General features: G+C 43.1%; 1 protein-coding gene and 1 long non-coding RNA gene across 2 annotated transcripts; both read right to left on the bottom strand.

Annotated features, from left to right (window-relative positions):
* Nucleotides 1–9,043: 9,043 nt before the first annotated feature.
* Nucleotides 9,044–9,891, bottom strand: LOC147606565 (uncharacterized). Its single transcript, XR_015264937.1, has 2 exons — nt 9,647–9,891; nt 9,044–9,532 (listed from the first exon to the last, which is right to left on the bottom strand). It is a non-coding gene; the product is annotated as an uncharacterized LOC147606565 (long non-coding RNA).
* A 99-nt stretch (nt 9,892–9,990) lies between these two features.
* On the bottom strand, nt 9,991–16,572 carry LOC147606564 (DEAD-box ATP-dependent RNA helicase 3A, chloroplastic-like). The gene is made up of 11 exons (XM_086791712.1): nt 16,344–16,572; nt 15,486–16,206; nt 14,961–15,094; nt 14,392–14,806; nt 14,068–14,166; nt 13,756–13,980; nt 13,301–13,678; nt 12,988–13,137; nt 12,792–12,887; nt 10,557–10,813; nt 9,991–10,336 (listed from the first exon to the last, which is right to left on the bottom strand). The coding sequence occupies exons 2-11, from the start codon at nt 16,011–16,013 to the stop codon at nt 10,267–10,269; spliced, it is 2,352 nt and encodes a 783-aa protein (XP_086647838.1). The 5' UTR covers nt 16,014–16,206; nt 16,344–16,572; the 3' UTR covers nt 9,991–10,266.
* Nucleotides 16,573–20,684: the final 4,112 nt, after the last annotated feature.

Genomic DNA, 20,684 nt, shown 5'->3' with positions numbered 1-20,684 from the left:
ACTGCCACCGCTACCGTTTTGCTTTGGCTGACATGCATAGCTCTACTATCACCCTTGTCCATCTCAATGCTCACCAACTACTGCTCGCGCGAGTCGCCATCATTGTCACTGCATGCACGATTAGCTACTCTCGCCTACAATACCTACAAAATAAAAAAAATAAGGTTTAAAAACCTGTCTCAAATTTTTGGTGTAAAAGAGCTCACATAAGAGGTGTTCACATGGGTGTTTTAATACGTTCACATTGAGGTCATCAATGGTCATAAGCTTTCACAATGCCATCTTTAGTACTATTTTGGGCATTCATCTACATTATCATTATTGATAAATCTACATCGACGTAATGTTCTTTGCTAAGAGTTTTGTCCTTGCACAAGACCCAAGTCTCGGAGTCATGGAAATGATGTCACAAAAAGGGTGACATCATTGACATTGAGGGGGGAATCTACCTCAAAATTTATGTGTTTACTTTTTATGGTTGTGCATCAAGGGTTCTCTTTTTGGGGATGTTCCCCAAAATCTGGAAAACAATCTATGTGTGTGTTTTTCTCTTATATGTTTGTAATGCTCCTTTATTCCACTTTACCCATGTTTAAAGCAAGGGAGATATTGTGATTAAAACCAAAGTAGGACATGGACCACTAACTCCCAGTGTTACCTTGAACTATGATTCTGAGTTGGGGACAAGCTACATGAACCTCTAAGCCAAGCATGATAAGCCTCTAAGCCATGCTAGTGTGGAGCCTCTAAGCTTGTTGAGGCCAAGTTCACCAGCCTCTAAGCCAAGCTTACAAGCCTCTGAGCCAAGTTACATTAGCCTCTGAGCTTACAGGTAGAACATGCAAAGTTCGGACCAAAGTTGGAGAGTGTGTATTCCTGCCTACAAGTGAAAGTTCCTTATTACACTTTCACCTTTGCTCTGAAGGGGGGATTGCTGAATATTTGGAGCCTTGTGTACATGTGTACAATTGGTTGTGTATCCGTGTGTGTGTGTGTGTGTATCCGTGTGTGTGTGTGTGTGTGTGTGTGTGTGTGTGTGTGAACACTCTCTATGAGTGTATGTGTATTTATGTGTGTGAACACACCCTAAGATGGAGAGAATCTAGGGTATTTGTGTGAAGTAAATCAGTATTGTCATCGACATTGTACTTTTGGCTATATAGTGATCCACTATCAATCAAATAATAATAGATTCATGCAAGATTTTCTCCTAAGCATTGTCGAATCTCTCTCTCTCTCTCTCTCTCTCTCTCTCTCTCTCTCTCTCTCTCGCTGCACACACACACCATGGATCCTTTCGACCCACCATAGCCTAGCTTGCTAACCCTAGAAAGTCAAGAATGCATCTATGGAAAAGCCTTGTTTGAGATTTTTTACGGTAAGGTTGAAATGGGATCTTATCTCCAAGTAATTACGTAAGGTTGCAATTCAAGTAAACAAGGGTGCACACATTAAAATAACACACCATAGAATAACATAAGAAGAAAATACTCAATAACACATGAAGAAAAACATCAGGTGTAATCTCTCCCCCGACGTGTGTGGCTCCTTCTCCCATGTATGGTATTTATGTCATATTTATAGTTTTAGCCCTTGGAGCCATAAATAGCACCTATTCTACTTTTTGGCTTTTGCTTTACATATAAATAACCTTGTCCCAAGTTCTTAAGGTTTACACATAATAAAATCTTTGCCCAAAAATAAATACAAATGAGCCTATGCATACACAACTACTTGTGCGTGTGCGTGCACACACACACACATTAAATAATCTTATGTACATATGCACATAAACTTTGGCCACATGATAAGCTAAAAATGATCAATTAAATACTAATACAAAAAATATCATGATTAGCACATGATCTTTGTCTTCACACCACTGCGCAGCGTAGTCCACCATCTATACAACACTTCATTCGTCGATACAGTGTGACACCTCAATTGGTACCCTCGTACATCTCACTACATATACTCATAGACATAATCAATGTTAGTTAATGGTCAATTGAAATCGCATCAATCAATCCCAACGTTGTCATGAGAAATAGGTAACCATAATGTCAAATCACATATACTCACTAGCATGGCACACAAGGATGTCCCCGATATAATATAAATAATATAATTCCTAGTAACACAAGAGTGATTCTCTTAACATTCTCTCTTGCTTGGGTTGCGGTTGTCCTCGGGTTGCGTAAATGCATGAGAGGATGGCTTCATGATTAGGGTGGAAAACGTAATCATCAACACATAATGCAAATATGCAACAATCCAATCAAATGAACATATGTGAAATGAGTCTAAGTATCCCATACCATAGAGGCACATTCCACATACACACATAAGATGGTACAAGATAAAAGACATATATGTGTCTGGTGTATTTATATGAAATCAATCTGACGTCCCTTACCACCATATTAACTCCATATATCACTCCTTTAGAATAGAAGTTTGAGATGGAGTGGCTAATTTTCCCTGAAACTTGAATTTTGACATAAATTTTCTTTATCCAACTAATTAAAATGTGTAATTTAAATTCTTACTTGGAAGGTCATAAATCAAGATCTATGCTGTGAAAAGGATTTAGAGAATGTGTGCTAAAGTCTACAAGACTCATCAAATAAAAAGTGAGCAACATGTTAGTGAAATATTTCTTAATAATGAGGTTATTCTTCAAATCTTCTTATAGAGGTTGTGAGGTCTTGACTCAAATTTAAATTATTTGGATGTCTTAAGATAGATGTCAGTACTTAAATTCAAAAATTATAATTTCTCTTTGAGTGTTTATAATTCTTGAATTATTAATCTCTTTGCATATTCACTAGAATAAAATCTAATAATACTTGTCAACTGGTATTGGGATTCTTATTCTTGATGATTCTTCACGCTTGTTTGGATTAAGTTGAAATATGATAGTACTAGTCTTGTATACCATTTTTTTGGTAAATTTCTGGGTATAAGGGTCTAAGGATGCTAAATGTTTCTTAGCTTCTCAATTTGACTAAGTTTTAGCCTTAGAAGCATGGTTTGCTAAGGTTTACTAAGGTTTACTATATAGATCTTTACAATCTAGGAATGAAAATCCACCATTTCATAGTGTATCGGTGATGATATCCTCTTGCTTGAGATGTTTACCACTTGCCGGAAAGAACTTGTTCTTCTTATTCGTCAGCCTCTTGCATAATGTCCTTCTTGACGACATATGTAACATGTAACAACACATTGCTTGGACTCTTTGTTGTTACTCTAGATCATAGGTGTCTGTTTTCTTAGATTTGTGAACTTTTCTTATTTGATTCTTATTGCTTCTGCTCAATCATTTTAAAACTTTCTTCTGAAATTCCTCTCAAAATTCTTGTTCTTTATATAAGAACAAGAATTCCTCTCAAAATTCTTGTTCTTTATATTATTGTTCTTTATATAAGAACGTGCAAAGAGAGTCGATTTGTTCTTGGATTGTGGGATGTTGTGATAAATCTTCCATAGCTGAAACTTGAGAAAGAACAAATATTTATAATGAGAACAATGTCAAAAAATGCATATCTCGTTGGTGTTATCAAATACGATGTATAAACTTTTGTTAAAATCAAATAAATATGAAAGAGAGAAAAACAACATCTAGAGATTTATGTATAAACTTTTGTTAAAATCAAATATTTATGAAAGAGAGAAAAACAACATCTAGATTCGATTTTAAAGTTGCAATTGCAATGGATTTGAAAAATAACTATTTTAAAAAAAACTAGACATCATAAAATAAAATCTAAACTAATTATTGATAAAATAGGAGAGTCCTACCTTAGATTGATGAGTTCCTTGCTATAAAACAAAATTTAAAATTGACAATAATGTTAACAGCAGCAAATTTTATAGTCTTCTAACAATATGAGTAGATCTGATACGTAGATGGTAACTTAGATCTAATGTAGTAGAAACAAGTAAGAAATTCTTATCGATCACTATTGGATTATCTTCTACGTGGAACCTCCAAATGATATCCTGATGCTCCATGATTCGACAAAAACGGACGTTAGGAGTGAAAGCTCTGGTGTTGCTGATATTATGACGAAGCACTCTTCGTGATCCCGTGCCCAAATTTTTGACCATTCATCTAGTTTATTGTTGAAGATTTCTAGCAATAGCACTGTACTACTGGAATAAATTGGCATTTTGTTCTATTTATCAGGTACACTCTAACATAAGTTGTAGAAGTTCTAAGGGTGGATAAGGATCATGGGGAGATGTCCGAGTGATAGTGCTTCAGCTCAAAGATTTCTAGCAATTAAAAACTTTTGGATTTTTTAGGATCAAGTATCAATAATGAGTTTGGTCTCAATGGGGAGCTTAATAGAAAGCTCTTTTAATTTTTATCTCTTTAAAAAAAATACAATATAGCATAGTTAAATACAAACTTCTAACAATACTTTTATAAGACAAAATGATTGTAGATTCCATAACGTAGTTAAGAACAATTTCTATTTAGTAATCCAATTGCTTTCAATGACTATGAATTAAGAACTCCAAACACTTCCATCGGGAGGGCTTCTACTGACATCGACTTTACTTGCAATTGGTAAGCTTTAATGCTCAATCATGGTAGCAAGTAGTAAGAGGGAGGAGCAAGACTCCATTTCACATACGGTGTGTAGTTTTCTCTTATTCTACGTGCTCTCTTGAAGATTGTTTCTACCATGTGTGGGTGGAACAATAGAGAACAGATGGTAGGGAACATGGGCACTTGAGAGGATAGTGTGAATTAAAAATCGATTGTTTGCAATACTGTATTCATATGCATTGCTATGGAAATCTGGTTAAAAATGCCTATGACACTATATACTTGATTATGCCCAAAGATCAATAAACATTATTTGAGGGAGGGCTGGATGTTCCGGCTCATTGTCAATTCAACAAAATACATCTTGTACTGCACTTTTGTCCATTAAACCTCAGTGTATTTAAGTGTATTGATTAGCATAATGTTCAACCAAATATTCAATACCAACCAGTGGAATTACAAATATGAAGGAGTACATGAAGTTGGTGGGGAGTTTAATCTTTCTTTGCAATACACGACATCAACCAAATAATCAATACCAACTCGTGGAATTACAAATATGAAGGAGTACATGAAGTTGGTGGGGAGTTTAATCTTTCTTTGCAATACGCGTCCTGACATCAGCTTTGCAATTGGTGTCCTTAATAGGCTCTCGAATCAGTTTTGAGAGAACCGCCAAGAAGGTAGGGGATGCCATTGTTGAAATACATTAAAGGTACCATTAGGTATGGCATCACTTCTAAATCCGATAATTTCTTGACTGGATTGTGATGTGGTAAAAAATTTGTTTTCTTATTGGGTTTGAAATTACATCTTGGATCAACAAGAAGCAGCATACATTGGCACTTTCTTCTCTACTACAGAGGCTGCATGCTTTGCTTCACATGTGAAGAAGTCTGGCTGAGAAGGATCTTAGGAGACATGGGTGAGTTTGGTAGCATTAGTTCATCATCAACTTCATTAGGTTCAAGCACTCTTGTAAGCAAGACATCCTTGTCCAAAGTCTGTCTAGATCGCCATCAAAGCTCCTTACCTAGAGCACACGGGTGGGCGGATGCTATCAGTCTATAATCAAGTTTTTGCAAGCAATAATATTGTTTACTTTCCCCTTCTTTTTACAATTTAGTGCTTTATATTGTGTTGATCCACCTCCCACTATTGTGTATTCTTACATGTTGGTCGAGCTGTGGCATGTTGTATGTAACCACCGGTCTAAGCCTTTCGATGCCTTAGGGCTTGGGACCCCCTTATCAATATAACACTGGTTTAGGGGGAGCCCTAAATAGTCTCTAATCAAGACCTAACAAACTTTTCATGAGAAAAATAAAATATTAAAAACTAGTGAATCATAAAAAAACATTCTCGACCACTAGTTGAGGGGACGTCCAAAATAGTCTCTAATCGAAGCCTAGCAAATTTTGCATAAGAAAACAAACACTAGAAACAAGAGAGATGTATTAAAAAACCATGATGAATAAACCAACTGCAAATAAAATTATGGGGAATCATCCATTCTAACAAACTTAATAACTAAAATAGAGCCCCCTCAAATCAAAAGTGGACTCTCTCTAGTTTGAGTTTTTTGTGTGTGTATCCTTCTGACATGCAAACCATCCTTACATCACTAGATCTCACACATCACGTGCACCCTACAAATGCTTAGATGATCATCTCTCATTCCTTACGTGAATGTGTGAGTGCTTTTTTTTACACTAGGCTATTAGGCTCCAAATGACAAGTCGTTTGTCTCTTGGAGCCATGCCACACGAGGCATATTACTAGCACTAGTCTCATAAAGAAAAAGGAAACCATGCCATATGAAGCATATTATTAGCACTAGTCTTATAAAGAAAAGGTCTCTTTTGTGGCTTTTACAACCTTTTTTTTGTAAAGAATTCATTTCTCTTTAGAGTATATTGTTTTGGAGAAATTCATATCACTAAAATAATCTCAACACAAGATATGAGTTGATAAAAACTATGAAGTGCTAAAAATTTACTAAAAACATTATCATCATTTGTGAAAAAAAACTAATTTATAAATTATTCTTTGGAAATACCCTTAATAATTTTAAGCACACTATAAGTGCAATGCAAAAGTAGTTACATATGAATTTGTGTCATTGACATGTACTTTCTATTAACGAAACACACTTTTTATGTATGACTCCTTTGAAGATAATACTATTACATCTTTATTCTATTTTTAGTGATTTTGAAAATTGTAAATTTAGTAGGTAAATGATTTATTTACAAAACTTTTACATAGATAGATACATGCTAACTAAGAATTCTCAAGTAATTTCATGGAAACGAGAACAAGGAACAAAAGTGGCAAGCCACCCACTAAGACAACAATACACCAAGCAATTTTCTTTTCATTCACCCACAAGGAGTGAAAGTGCACTATGTTGGATCTCATGGTAGGTATGAGGGTACCTACTTTTCTTCTTTCACCATAATTGTTTCCCTTGAACAATTTGAGGAGAAACTCCCTCACATCACGTTGAGTGTGTCATCCTTGATTGTAAAGCACCTTGCCCTTTGTGCATTTTCCAAAGCCTAGCCAAGGCACTTGCCACATAGCAAAAACTCTCAACCTCTCTTGCCTCTACACTACATGAAGCTTCCCAGAGTGAGCCTCGTTCCATACTTCATTCCCCTTTTACCCCATCCATCTAACCTAATGAAACTCACCTCTAGAGGATTGCATACCTCTCATGTCCTCACGAGAGTGGCTACAACCGAGGCCTTGGTTCCTACACCTTATTACTTCTCAAGCTCTAACAATGATGTGGCCCATTTCTCGACAGCCACAACACGTGATAACATTTCAACTTTGATGCCATGTACCTGCATGCATGCAAGGCTCTGTAGGTCCTCTCGCATCTACAACCATAGGAAGTTTCAAATCCTCAAAATTAAAAATGAGTTCATCAATCTTTTCCTTTGCAACTTGCCTCGGCTTGAATTGCTTGGTTCAACATTGCAATCCATCTAGGCGTGGGCTCAGACGATGTTTCTTGAAGCGGCCACCTCTGCTCTTAAGTGTGAAGCTAAGCCTACCACAAAATAACGTGTTCCAATCCACTTGATGCTACACTTTAATCTCCTTGCACATTTCTCATGTCCTCTGCATGATCAATGCCATGGACAAACTTCAGACGCTGATTCAGAAAAGGCAACCAGATAAAGACTTTGAAAACCACAAGTGGAGCACAAGAGGAAAAGGGTGGATTTAGAGCAAGGCTAGGAGGGGCTTCTAGACCATGCGTTAGGAGCCAGATCAAGGGGGTCGGCTGAACCAGCATTGGTTGGCTGAAACGGAGGAAGGCTGCAGCCGGCGCATCTTAAGCAAGGGAATATTCTGGTCGGGCAGCGCTGAAAAGGAAGTTATGGACTGTGGACTGGCCGACCAGCAGTCGGCCAGTTGGCCAAGCTTGGAGAGGTCCTATAAAAAGGGACCATGTGCTCATTGTTAAGGCATTCACCCCTTTATGGAGTGGATCCTTGGGGTCCCAGATAGGGACAGATTTTGGTGATGTTCACCTTTTAGATGAAGGCAGCCTAGGGCTGTGTAAGAGTACCTTTTTGTACTATATGAATATACCTGAATTTCCAGCATCTCTCTCTCTACACTCTCTCTTCATATCTGCGTTTTGAATCAGCATGTTTCCAGGAGTGTTTAGGGCTGAAAGAAGACCCCCCCCCAGAGCTTCCGCGCGTTACATCTCAAGTTAGCCTCCACATATCTTTGATGAAGGCCAAGGTGCCTCCAACCCACGTTTATTACAATCCCCAAATTTGTGGCCTAACAAGCTTATGGGATCATGTAAACGTGTTAGTGTGTTTTCAACTCATTTACTACTACATTGATTGTGAATTTTTGCATTGCTTCACTAGTTACACACGACACCACACCCACTCATAAGATAATTCCTCTTATCACGTTCCTATGAAAGTACACCGCTTACCCAACAACACTCAAACATGAAAGGGAGGAGCCACAATGTGCTGCTGTACACCCATAGAGTTCACACATACAAGATAACTCAAAACACAGTGTAAACTGCTTCCATGTCATTGCATGTAGCCCGACATGTTCATAAAAAGCCAACAGCTTGTCACACAGCTTGTCACACGTCCAATACACTCAGTAATACCTGGTGCAACACCCTACAGAACCTTAAGATGAGCTCGAGAACCCCTTCCAAAAATGAACTCCAGACTTGCATGCACATTATGTAAGGTCCCAAGTTTGTCATGCCTAAAAACCCTATAATCAGCACAGTTTTTAGAGTTTTCCCAACCCATCATCCACTCAACGTTCTACCTGGTATCCTGTCATTTGTTTTAGATGGACTCAATACCAAACCGGGCCTTCAACTCATGCACGCCTAGGAAACTTCAGATGACAGTTACGCTTGAAAATCCACAACAAAGTAGCACACGGGAAACAATCCACATGGCACTGAGAGGGAAACGGATTAACTCACATGTCAAGTTGCACGGCCTTCAAACCCTATATAGGGTGTACAAGAGAGCCCCTCTCCCCATGTTCGCACTTTTCATCCGTGTCTATGCTACCATGCTTGTGTAGCTGTCAACCGGGTGGTGCTGCATGCTGCACAAACGCTGACAAAATAACAGCCATTCACCTGTGCATGCATGCAAACCATCATTTTGAGTGTGTGCCCTACCCCACTAGATTTCACACATTTCATGTCCATCCTACAATTGTTTGTATGAGATCATTACTCATTCCTTCTGCTAACGTGTGTTCACATGCTAAAATCCTAATTGCTCTAAAGCAAGCTACGTCTGTCTCACTACATCAATCTCATCTGAGCGGTAGCATGTGGGGCACCACTGAGCAATTTTTGTTCTCCTCGTAGACACATCTTGAACAAAGATCCAGTGTCAAGCTGCACAATAAGGCGACACCATACCTAGCAACCGAAAGTGAGAACTTCTGTTGACACATTTACAAAATTTACCTTCAGATTTTTTTTAAAATCAATACACATAAAACAATCAACAGACAAGCATTGAGAAAGAATGCAGACAATGAGAAGGTATCATTTACCCTTGAGGGTTTTACAGATAGAAAAGATGCTCATGAATAGGGGCCATCTTCTCCCTTCTCTTTCCCCCATGAGCATGACATCTTCCCCTAGCATTGAGTTTTCGTTTCCTCAGGGCTTCACAGACAGGCAGCACGCTTGGCAACCTCACCTACCCAGCTCCCCATGGCAGGATTTCTCCCACATGCAAAACCCCCATCCATCTGATGGGCGGGAAATTTCTGTACTACCCAGTATGGAAGGCATACTGAAAAAACAAAATCATAAACAAGTTGCAAAGTGAAAAAATCTTAACCTCTTTGCAGGAAAAGTGGAAGGGAGAATCAACGACAAACACAACCACCAGTAGTAAAATCATGATAATTAAAATAGCCCCCAACCATATTGTGAGCTGGCAAAAACACCCTAAGGTGCATGGTGTTCATAGAAACCTGTTTTCACAGCATTCACAGGCACAAGTAATCAACAAACAAGTACATAGCTTATAAATATTTTCAAATAAGCTACTACTTCCACCTGCTAAGGAATTCCAATGCCAACAACCCTAATAGGGTGACAAGCTTGGCTTTCCAAGCACTGTTACAAGAATCGATCTCTGTCCCTTTCAACAGCAGAACTATCTCTAACGCTTCGGGCAGACAGCAGCTCTATGCCCTGGTTCACCACATATAAAGCAAGTTTGGGAGAAGGGCCTGCAAGATTTAGCAATTACATGGTTAAAAAGTAGTAAGTGATACAGGCATTGACTCTGCTGGGCAAGGAACCAAGTTCAAACCCTGCTAGGTGCACCTGCTCAACACTGTGAAATCTAGTAATACTACTGTATATATAAAAAATATCCAATAAGACGCATCACTCAAGACATTTAACACAACAATTGCAAGTGTCGCCATCATAAAATATGATAAATACCTTTGGTATCCATTATCCCCTTGGTATCCCGGGCTGCTTCTCCATCCACCAGACCGTTGCTCCTCCCTTCTATTCATGCCTGAGTTACCACTCCAAGAATTAGAGCCCCAGCTTGATTCCCTGCCTGATCCATAAGAACGATCATACTGTCTGCTCCTCATTGGCCCACCACCACCACCCATTCGAGGACTGCCTCCCCTTGGTGAAAACCTTCCGTATCTATCACGTGGAGCTTCATCGTATTGAAGCCTAGGCAGCTGCATCAGAGCAAAGAGAAGAGGAATGTCAGAGCTCTCTCTCTCTCTCTCTCTCTCTCTCTCTCTCTCTCTCTACACACACACACACATGCAAGACGGTCCTAAATTGTGCACTTGTTTTCAAGCCATTCCCAATTTTAACACTCATGAGAGCCAACCATATTAGGACTTCAAATTTATCCATTTGCATGAGCAAAAAATTTTTTTGCATTGGTTACAAAATAGCCACCTGGCACAAACAACGGCCCTTTATAACCTCTTACAAATTTAGAAATAGAATTGATTTCTGTCATCCACACCAAGCCATTGATGCTATTTTTTTGTCATCTGCAACAAGCCACACAATTAAGAACATGTGTCCAATAAACCGACTGGAGTGGGTCTACTGTGGGGCATATCTCGACAGCTTGCCCACTACTTGAATATGGCAAATGTTTGGTAGTACATGTGCGTGCACGCGTGCATGTGGGTGGGGGTGTGTGTGTGGGGGAGAGAGAGAGAGAGAGAGAGAGAGAGAGAGAGAGAGAGAAACCATGGTACTTGCTCACATATCCACCAGCAAGAGATGTGAGATATGTAAGCATGACCTAAATATATATATACCTAGATGAATCCAGGGACATGCCCAAATTCACCTTTTAGGAATGTGCATGTTATATACTCATGGTAGTCAACCCACAAGACTATAACTATCAACTCCATTATTCATAGTATGGACTAGATACTAAGACATCCCCACTAACGTCATCAGTGCCCAATAGTGGGTGTAGAACTCTGTACACACACGCGCGCGCGCACACGCATAAGAGCATATATTCACACAAAGCCCTTCGTACTGAGTTTCTGTCAAACCTCCGAAGATGTAGGGCAGACTCAGCCACAATGAAGCCTAAATATGGCCATTTAACCTAAATGGTACTCATACTCCCTTAACTCTCTCTTAACAACTAGAAGCTACCCCAAACACTTCTTTTATCAAGATACACCGCATAAAGGACCTGTCAAAAACATGAACTCCAGCACTTACCATTCAGAAGGTAGCAGGCTCCACCAGGTAGCAATAGGGTGCAAGATGTTGGAGAAAGAAATGCACGACCAACCTAGTAGAGTGCATGACAGACAACAAACACTAATTCTCTATTTTGAGGTGCTTTACACCTTACTGCCCACCAAAAAATCAAGCTGTCAATTTCGGGGAAAATCAGGATGGCTCCAAATACCACATCATCTCCTATATCAGCCACCCCGCATATACCCCATGTTCGCAATTGTGTACACATTTCCTCCCATGTGAGCAGAAGCATAGCCTTCATTAGGTGGTGCATTCTATACATGACCAACATAACTTTTTGAATTGCTATTTCTCATTCCATATAATTGCATACCAACATCTTACCCCTACCTTTAAGAAGAGCCAATTCCCCTCGTTCCCCGCTGCTGCACTAAATTCTGTAGCAGTGCTCCAATAGACCCTAGGGCCTAAACACCTTACCCATAAGTACCCAATGCCCTCACACTCCAACGGACCCTAAACACCTTACTCGTACTTGTGGAGTTTGAAAAAACCAAATGCCCCTCGACCGCTCATGCCCTCCTAGACCACTTGCTTGTAGGTCATTGCCCTACTCATACAACAGGAAGAAAGAGATCTCTTAATATGCTAGGCTTACCAACCAAAAAGCCAAAAACAGTCAGTGGCAGCCGAACTGGCCTGAAGCACTAAACAAACTTTAAAAAATGCAAGAGCCCTTCCTTCACAGTGAGTGACTGCACTTCCAAACACCCTTCTCTCTCAAAGACTTCCCTTGCCAAAGATGATTGCCCCATTATACAAGCAACTAGTTCAAACCCTTTGTTCTACATTTCTAAAGACTCCTTTCTTAGAAAAAGACGGGATAAAGCCACCCTTAAAGAGCATGCACGTTAAGATGATATCTCGTGAAACAAGTCAAAATTTACAACACCCACACTAACCAACCTTTGAAATTAATTGAATGGAATCCTCTGGTGCCAATTGTATAGTGAGAAGTTCTTTAGCAACATCTTCTGGCAGATCAAAAACTGCACCCATGCCCTGTTCACCACCAGCAAGCTCAAAAAACTGATTGAAAAGAAAAGTACTACTATCATATCACATAAAACCTAGAGGTTGATTCTACAGAGCAGATTACGACCTGCGATGGATCTAGCATTAGTATCTTTCCAACTTCGTCCGCAGCTTTGGGATAGATTGAACCCAACGCTCCCATGACACCCCCTGGAGATGAGAGCCCAGCTCCTGCACCCCATTTCTGGTTTCGTGTAAATTGGAGCGTCATCCATCCCTTCAACATAAAAGACAAGTTCAACTATTAGCCCAGAAAGAGAGGAGGATCAACGTGTATGCGCGCGCGCGCGTGTGTGTGTGTGTGTGTATGAGAGAGAGAGAGAGAGAGAGAGAGAGAGAGAGAGAGAGAGGCTCTCAAAAACATGAACATAGAACCCCACCTGTTCATGGGAAATTAGAGATCTGGAGGCAGGAGGCTGTGTGAATCCGCTCAAATGAGCAATTGCAGCTGCCAAGGCATCAGCCCCTTGTTCCTGCAGAAGCCTTTCTGCCGTTGGAAGAAAAACAGACTTCAATTCTGGATGAACTTTGCTCAAGGCTTCCCGGGCTTGCTCGGACGATGCTCTAAGGACATCATGGGCATTTGGAGCACCAATATGCTCAAACTTGCAGCCAACGTCCCGCTCAATCGTTCTTACTGTTCTCATCTGAGAGTCAGTGTGCATTAATATAGTTAAACCCTCTTTACCTGCCCGCCCTGTCCTCCCCGATCGGTGGACAAATGTCTCAGGATCATTCGGGATCTCATAGTGGATGATCTGAATAAATGAGAAAGCTTCAGAAACTGACACATGCAACAACAATGTAACAAAAAAATGCAGGAAAGCTTACTCACAAGGTCAACATTTGGAATGTCAAGCCCACGTGCTGCAACATCTGTTGCAACTAAGACTGAAAATTTTCCACTTCGGAAAGCAGATAGAGTTTTTTCCCTCTGAGCCTGAGAGATATCACCGTGTAAAGCTTCTGTACCAAGCATCCGGTTCATTGACAGAGCAACCTCATCAGCATCTTTTTTGGTCTGAGTGAAAACTATAGCTTTCCCACCTTTGCCATACACCTGCATCAGGAGTCCATGTTAGGCATGCACGACGATCGAATCTGCAGACAAAGGGTGGTTGTGTAAGAGTTTTATGTATAAGCTTACTGTAATAAGATCACTTAATATCGAACGTTTGGCTGAAGCAGGAACTGCAATTGAGTACATTTTAATGCCCTCTGCAAGCTTCTCCTCAGAGTCTCCAACCTACAGTGAGTAATCAACAGAATGTCAGGCGTGCTGCCCACACACCCTCCCTCCCTTGCAAGCCCTTTCAAATCAAGAAACTTCACAATGCACACACAGGTAGCAGAGCAGCAACATTTCCATAAAGCAATAACAAGCTATGAGTTTTGACTCCCTCCACCATCAGACACATACTGACATGGGCGCGGACATGTCTCTCTGGTGTAAACCCCAAAGAAAACTTACCAGGTCAATTGTCAAAGGATTCTTTAAATATTTCTTGGCAAGTTTGGAGACCCAAGTGGGCATGGTAGCAGAAAAGAGCATGCTTTGCCGATTTGCAGGAACATTATCTAAGATCTTCTCTACCTCCTCTTCAAAACCTACAGCCAGCATTTGATCTGCTTCATCCAAAACAAGATATCCGACTTCATTAAGTGCCAAGGAGCCTCGTTCTATTAAGTCAATGACACGGCCGGGTGTTCCAACAGCAATATCAACACCCCTCTGCAGTTTCCGTTGCTGTCCTACTATTGACACCCCTCCATAAACACAGAGGGTAGACAAATTTGGTGCTGATTCCATGAACTCCTTCTCAACTTGCATTGCCAGCTCTCTAGTTGGAGCAAGCACCAGTACTCTTGGGTTTCGAGTGAAGCGCCTACAAATCCCACCAGACAAAGGAAAAAGTTAGCGTCTATCATAGAAAGTGAACAAATGGACAGCCCTAGCTTTCAAAAACAAAAGGTTCCATGACAAAAATCTGACTTCCGACACATAATAAAGGAAAGAGGGTCAAGTGAGATGGAGCTTACCGTGTGCGATTTTGCTCATTTTGCTCCAAAAGTCTCTGAATAATTGGGATGCCAAAGGCCAAAGTTTTACCTGTTCCAGTCCTAGCACGGGCTATAATATCAGCACCCTCAGTGGCAGGTTTCAACACTGCCTCCTGCAAGTAGAGGCAATCGGAGGCTTACAAGATGGCTACGTAAGGTGAGAATACCAAAATTTCCCTTCCAAAACATAAGTGTAAACTCCCATGGCCAAATGAAACCAACTCAAGTTACAAACCATCCCAAACATAATGCATAAACTCTCATAGCCAGCTAGGGCTAACACAAAGGTACAAGCACTTAGAGAAGTAGTACTACTCTTCCGGAACATTACTTTTGATCTGTCATAGAGTTAGGATTGACACATAAGTCCTACCATACCCACAGAAGGTCGCTAATCTCTTGAAAACCAGTGATTAAAATGCAAAACCCCCATGTTCAGTTACTACATCAAAATGAGCAAAAAAATGTTGAGTTGTCCAAACAAGTTCATAAATCAAGATATACCTGAATGGGAAACAAATGAGTGATCCCCCGCTTTCGTAGAGCCTCTACTAGCTCATCCTTGAAGCCTAATGTGGATATGTCAAGGCCACCACTCTCTGATCTAGTTCCCTCAACAGGGGTGCTTGCTCCATTCTCATCACTTGGAAAGCCGCTGCCCATCCCGCCTCTCTCCCCCCTCCTCTCCCTTCGGAAACCGGAAAATTCTAAGTCGCTCTCGGAAACTGCATAGTCTGCAAGGGCAACTGCAGGTCGCTTCCATGCTGGGAAAGCTTCATCTCCGTCTGGGGAGACATCTTTGGAGAACAAGCGAGAGTCCATGCGCACACAGACAGCATGGAAGGATCGAGAAGCTTGCCCTTGTCCGAGAGAGCAAGGGGACATGACCGGCTGGGAAATGTCCCCCACAAATGATGACGATAGCATGCTCACCACATTTCCAGACGCAGGCTTAGTCACTCTCCTGCTTCCTGTCTCAAGAGAAAGGACCTGGACTGCATGTGTGAGGCCAACAGCAGCCGCAGAAGCCATTCCAAAAAGCTGAATCTGCGGCAAAATTAGGGCTTCAATACTGGCTTAGGGTTTGATTGACGTAGGTTTTTTAGCCAATTCAATCCCTTCCTGCTTGAAGAGACAGATTAGGATTTCGCTGCAGGAATAAATTTTTGAGGCAGCGTTTTGCACTGGTTCATTCAACTCTGCAGCAAGGGTGACAGGAGCTTTTCTGCCATTCCAATACAAGGAGCGCAAGTAAGTTATGAGGGAAAAATCAGGTAAGCTCCATAGCCATTCTTCTTCTCAATGGAACAAAGCACTGCAAGGGTGAAGAGAAAACTATATACAGGGCAGGAGGCGACTTACCCAGCGTAGGAGATGGAGCAGCAGAGAACAGTACGTAAACTGAGCAATGGAGACGGTAAGGGCTTTCCTTCTTCACAGCAGCCCAATCCCTACCCACCGTCTCGCTTCCTTCTAGCCAAGCTTTGTATTTCTATGGAAACCTCCAACCTATATTTTCTTTTATATTTTTTTGGTTCGCAGCATGCCACGCCACACAATAATTTGTTGGCCTCAACGATAAGGCCTCAATAGGTTACAGACCATGCACTTTTTATAGAAATCTCTCTCAAAAAAATTACATCATTAACCTCAAAAAAATTTATACCAATAACCTCCCAAGATTTCATGCATGCGAATGGATGTGTGGTGGGCTGGTTAGTGCAACACGCTAGGAACGTGGAGGTCCCAGGTGAGAGTTGTGCTCACCACACCGTTGGCACGATTAAGCCCGGCGGGGTGAAATTTCCCATTCTGTACCAATCTCTCGGCCCAAAAAAAAAGATTGCATGCATATGCCATGAATTCGTATTATTTGTTGGTAGGGATGCTACGATGAAATAAGCGGTTAAGTCCATTTCAAAGTAGAGAGTATTCTACGAGGAGACTAAGGGCGGTTTCAGAAAGGGCGGCACCCATAAAGAGCAAATAGAAAAAAGTGGGTGTGCTTGGCCCTATGTGGTGGGTCTCTCACGAAACGCTAGCAATGGATTGTCGTTTGTCGCAGTTTTTAAATGGCCTCAGCTCGGTCCACCCCTTCAGCCCGGAAGCTTTTTTTCACCCCCTAGCATCTAAATTTAAAGCATGTGAATTTTTATCTTCCCATTCTAAGTGGTTTGATTTAAATCAAAGCTTCCTTTGGGTAGCTAGGAATTTAGGTAGCCAAAGAAGCCATTGGAATATGAATATTCCTAATACTAAAGAGTGTGAATATGAATATTCCTAATACCAAAGAGTGTGAATATTCTTAAAGAGAGACTATGGTAAAGGCAACAACTAACATTAAGATAAAATTGACAATATCTTTCCAAAGAAGCATCAACAAAAATGAAGGAAATCTATATCTCTTAACACACACATGAGTTTTTTTTCTCTCCCTCCCTCTCTCTTCCATGCTCCCTATTTCCATCTTTCACACTTCAAGAAGCAAGAAGCATCTCTCTCTCTCTCTCTCTCTCTCTCTCTTCATCTTCTACCCATCCACATCCTTGTAACATACCTCTGAGATTAACCAAGTTATGATTAAAGATAATCTTAAGTTTTGGATGCTACAGATTTCAATAATGAATTCCAGCAGGTTTTCAGTAGTTTTTCACCAATAAAATTTCACAGTGTTAAAATTAAGTGAAAATTCAAGATCGAGTTTTCAATTAGTTAGTGGGCTCAAAGAAAGCCTTTAAGTGTGTAGATGGACATACAAATCGAAATTTGATAAAAGAAAGGTAAAACGTGATCTATTTTTGGAGTCAACTTTCACATACAGCTGATTTTGGCGATTACTTCAGCACCTAATGAAAGTTATACCTAAAATATAGTCACAACTAATGCCAAAACATGTGCGATCTTTAGGTATAACCTTCATTAGTTGTGATTTTAGGTATAACCTTCATTAGGGGCTAGTTTGCAAAGCATTTATCTTTCCATGTGTTTAGAATTAGATTTTGACATCATCTCGTGCTCGCTGAAGCTCTCGCCTCCCCCCCTGCTCGCACCTTCGTCCCGCCTGCTCGCACCGTCGCCCCCCTGCCGTGCCCCGCCCCCCTTTCGCGCCCGCCCACCCCCCCCTTTTGCACCCGTCGGCCCCCCGCCCCCTTCCGCACCCGTCTGCCCCCCGCCCCCTTCGCCCCCGTCTGCGTCCCGCCCCCTGCCCGCTTGCCCCCCCTCTCGCGTCCGCTTGCCCCCCTCGCGCGCACCTACCCCTTTCGTGCCCGCCTGCCCCTTCGCGCTCGTCTGCCCGCCTGCCCTCGCCCTTTCCCCGCCCCCCCCCTTCGTGCCCCTCCCGCCCCCCTCTCGCGCCCTTCCGCTCCTGCTCCCCCTCGCCTCCCCCCCCCTCTGTCATCCGCCCCTCCCCCCCTCGCTTTCGGTCTTTCCCTCCCCGCTCCATGCTTCCCCCCGTCCCGCTTCGCCCTCGACTCAGCTTCAAACTCTGATGGAGGCCCCTCCCGCCCCACCTCAAAGGGACTCTTTCGCAGTCCCCTCGCCGCCCCCCCTGAGGCCCCCATCAGGCTTTCTCTTTCGCTAGAAGAGGAAGCGAGCCTCGTCGCAGAGGTGGAACGCCTCCAGGCACATTCCACCACCTGTCGTATAGTTGGCACCCGCCCCAGCAGAGGGGAGGTCTGGGATCTTCTCCAGGCCCGCCTTCTTGTTGTAGATGTGGGTAAAATCCTGGACGTTCAGTTACTGGGCCGCAGACATTACCAGATTGAGTTTGAGACAGCCCCCTAGAGTGTGGCCCAAGTCCTAGCCATGAGTCCCCTTGACATCAGGGGCGCTCGGGCCTTCTTCAGACATTGGCAGCATGGTTTCGACCCAGCAGCGGCCGAACAGGGAGAGCGCCTATTCCATGTCACAGTTTGCTTTCCTAGACTTCGCCACGAGTACCTTCCGCTCCTCTCCAGGATAGGATCATTGGTGGGCTCGGTGCTTGAGACTGGCCCCACAGCAGCTTCAGTGGTGTGGCTAGAGCAGTGGGCCTTCGGTCAGAGTTTTGGTTCCTGACATCTCCTCCCTTCCGAAGGTCATTCAGTTACCTAGGATGGGGGGGGGATGGATCGATCAGAGAGTGGAGTTTTCAGGGCTCCCGAACCAGTGTTTTATATGCAGGCAGGTCAGCCACCTGGCCAAAGCCTGCCCTCGTAGGAGACCCCGACCTTTACCGCAGCAGCAGACCTCCGATGGCCCGTCCACAGATGCGGCTCGGCAAGCAACCTCCGGGACACCTGCTCAGCCCACAGAGACCTCTGATTGGTAGCCTGGACAGGGGCGCCGTAGAGGGAGACAGCCACAGCAGCATGCCCCGAGATCGATGTAGCAGCAGACACAGCAGCCTCAGCATCATTGGATTCCAGTGAGGAACAGCTTTGCTCCCCTCCAGGAGGAGACCCCAGTGCAGACTGAGGATCAGGAGATGCCAGCGCCCCCCCCTTCACCTCCACCTCCACCTCCACCTCCACCCCCCTCCCCCGTCCCCCCCTCCCGCCTCGCTTCCACCCTCGCCTCCTCCACCATGCCGATTCGTGCTTCACGGATATCCTCTATCTGCAGTCAGTTGAGTAGTCTCGACACTAGACAGCGCTCGGAGGCTTTCGACTACTCCTTTACACGCCTATTTGGAGCGAAGGGCCCCCATGAGCCAGCACCTATCAGAGTTCATGTGGTGATACTTCCAGCCCGAGGGGAGGAGGCACTTGATTCAGCGGTGGCCTTCTCCTTCCCTCTTTGCAGCACTAGCGACCGGGAGTGGACTTTGGATCTTGCTATTAGTATTTTGCAGACATAGGCAGTTGAGTTTTCTCACCATGTGAGCAATTTGGAGATTACAGACATGGTAGGCCGACTCTGGGAGTTGGCACATTTCTTTGATACCGGGAGTGCGGATGCCTCCAGGAATCGACACTTGGTGGTTCGCATAGAGGCAGACCTAGCGCGAGACCCTGGCTATGTATGCATACATGAGGATTCTTTCTCCGAGCGGGAGACAGTCGCTATGGGACACAGCCACAGGCGCCTGGTCCGAGACTCTTTTGTAGCACACCGGGTGGGCAGATTCGTAGTCGCTCGGATGGGGATTACTCTCCATCCAAGCCGCTTGCGAAGGCCCGCCGTATGGCTGAGACAGCCTCCACCTCAGCAGGTCATCCATGAGGATCATCTCATGGAATGTATAGGGCCTTGGCGGCGCACACTATGTACGTTATCGTGGTTGCTTGAGGTAAGAGCTTCAGAGATGCCTGGTTGGGGGCAGTATTGATATTTTGATGATGCAAGAGCACCATTTGAGTGAGAGCAGGATTCGGAGATATGGTTCGGTTATGCCTGGTAGATGGGACAATTTTTGGCCTGCAGGTTTTGGCCCCTTGGGAGGGCAGGGAGGAGTATGTATGGTCATTGCGGATGCATGGCGGCCAGCAGGCCATTGTGGATTACGGGGTCATTGTGCCTGGTAGAGCGCAGTATGTCATTCTGAGGATGCACGATGAGCACATTGGTGTGCTCAATGTCTATGCGCCCAATTATGCTAGTGCCAGAGCAGAGTTGTGGACCCTTGTTATAGATGCATTGCCCGAGGCCGCACATTGGTGTGTTGGGGGAGACTTCAACATGCTTGAGGACTTGGCCGATAGGGTGGGAGGCAGTCATGTTACA

This window comes from Cibotium barometz, chromosome 57 (genome assembly GCF_041138505.1).
Source record: "Cibotium barometz isolate CiBa-2024 chromosome 57, ASM4113850v1, whole genome shotgun sequence".
In the NCBI taxonomy this organism is placed as follows: domain Eukaryota; kingdom Viridiplantae; phylum Streptophyta; class Polypodiopsida; order Cyatheales; family Cibotiaceae; genus Cibotium; species Cibotium barometz.
This window is presented reverse-complemented; position numbering and strand designations above follow the sequence as displayed.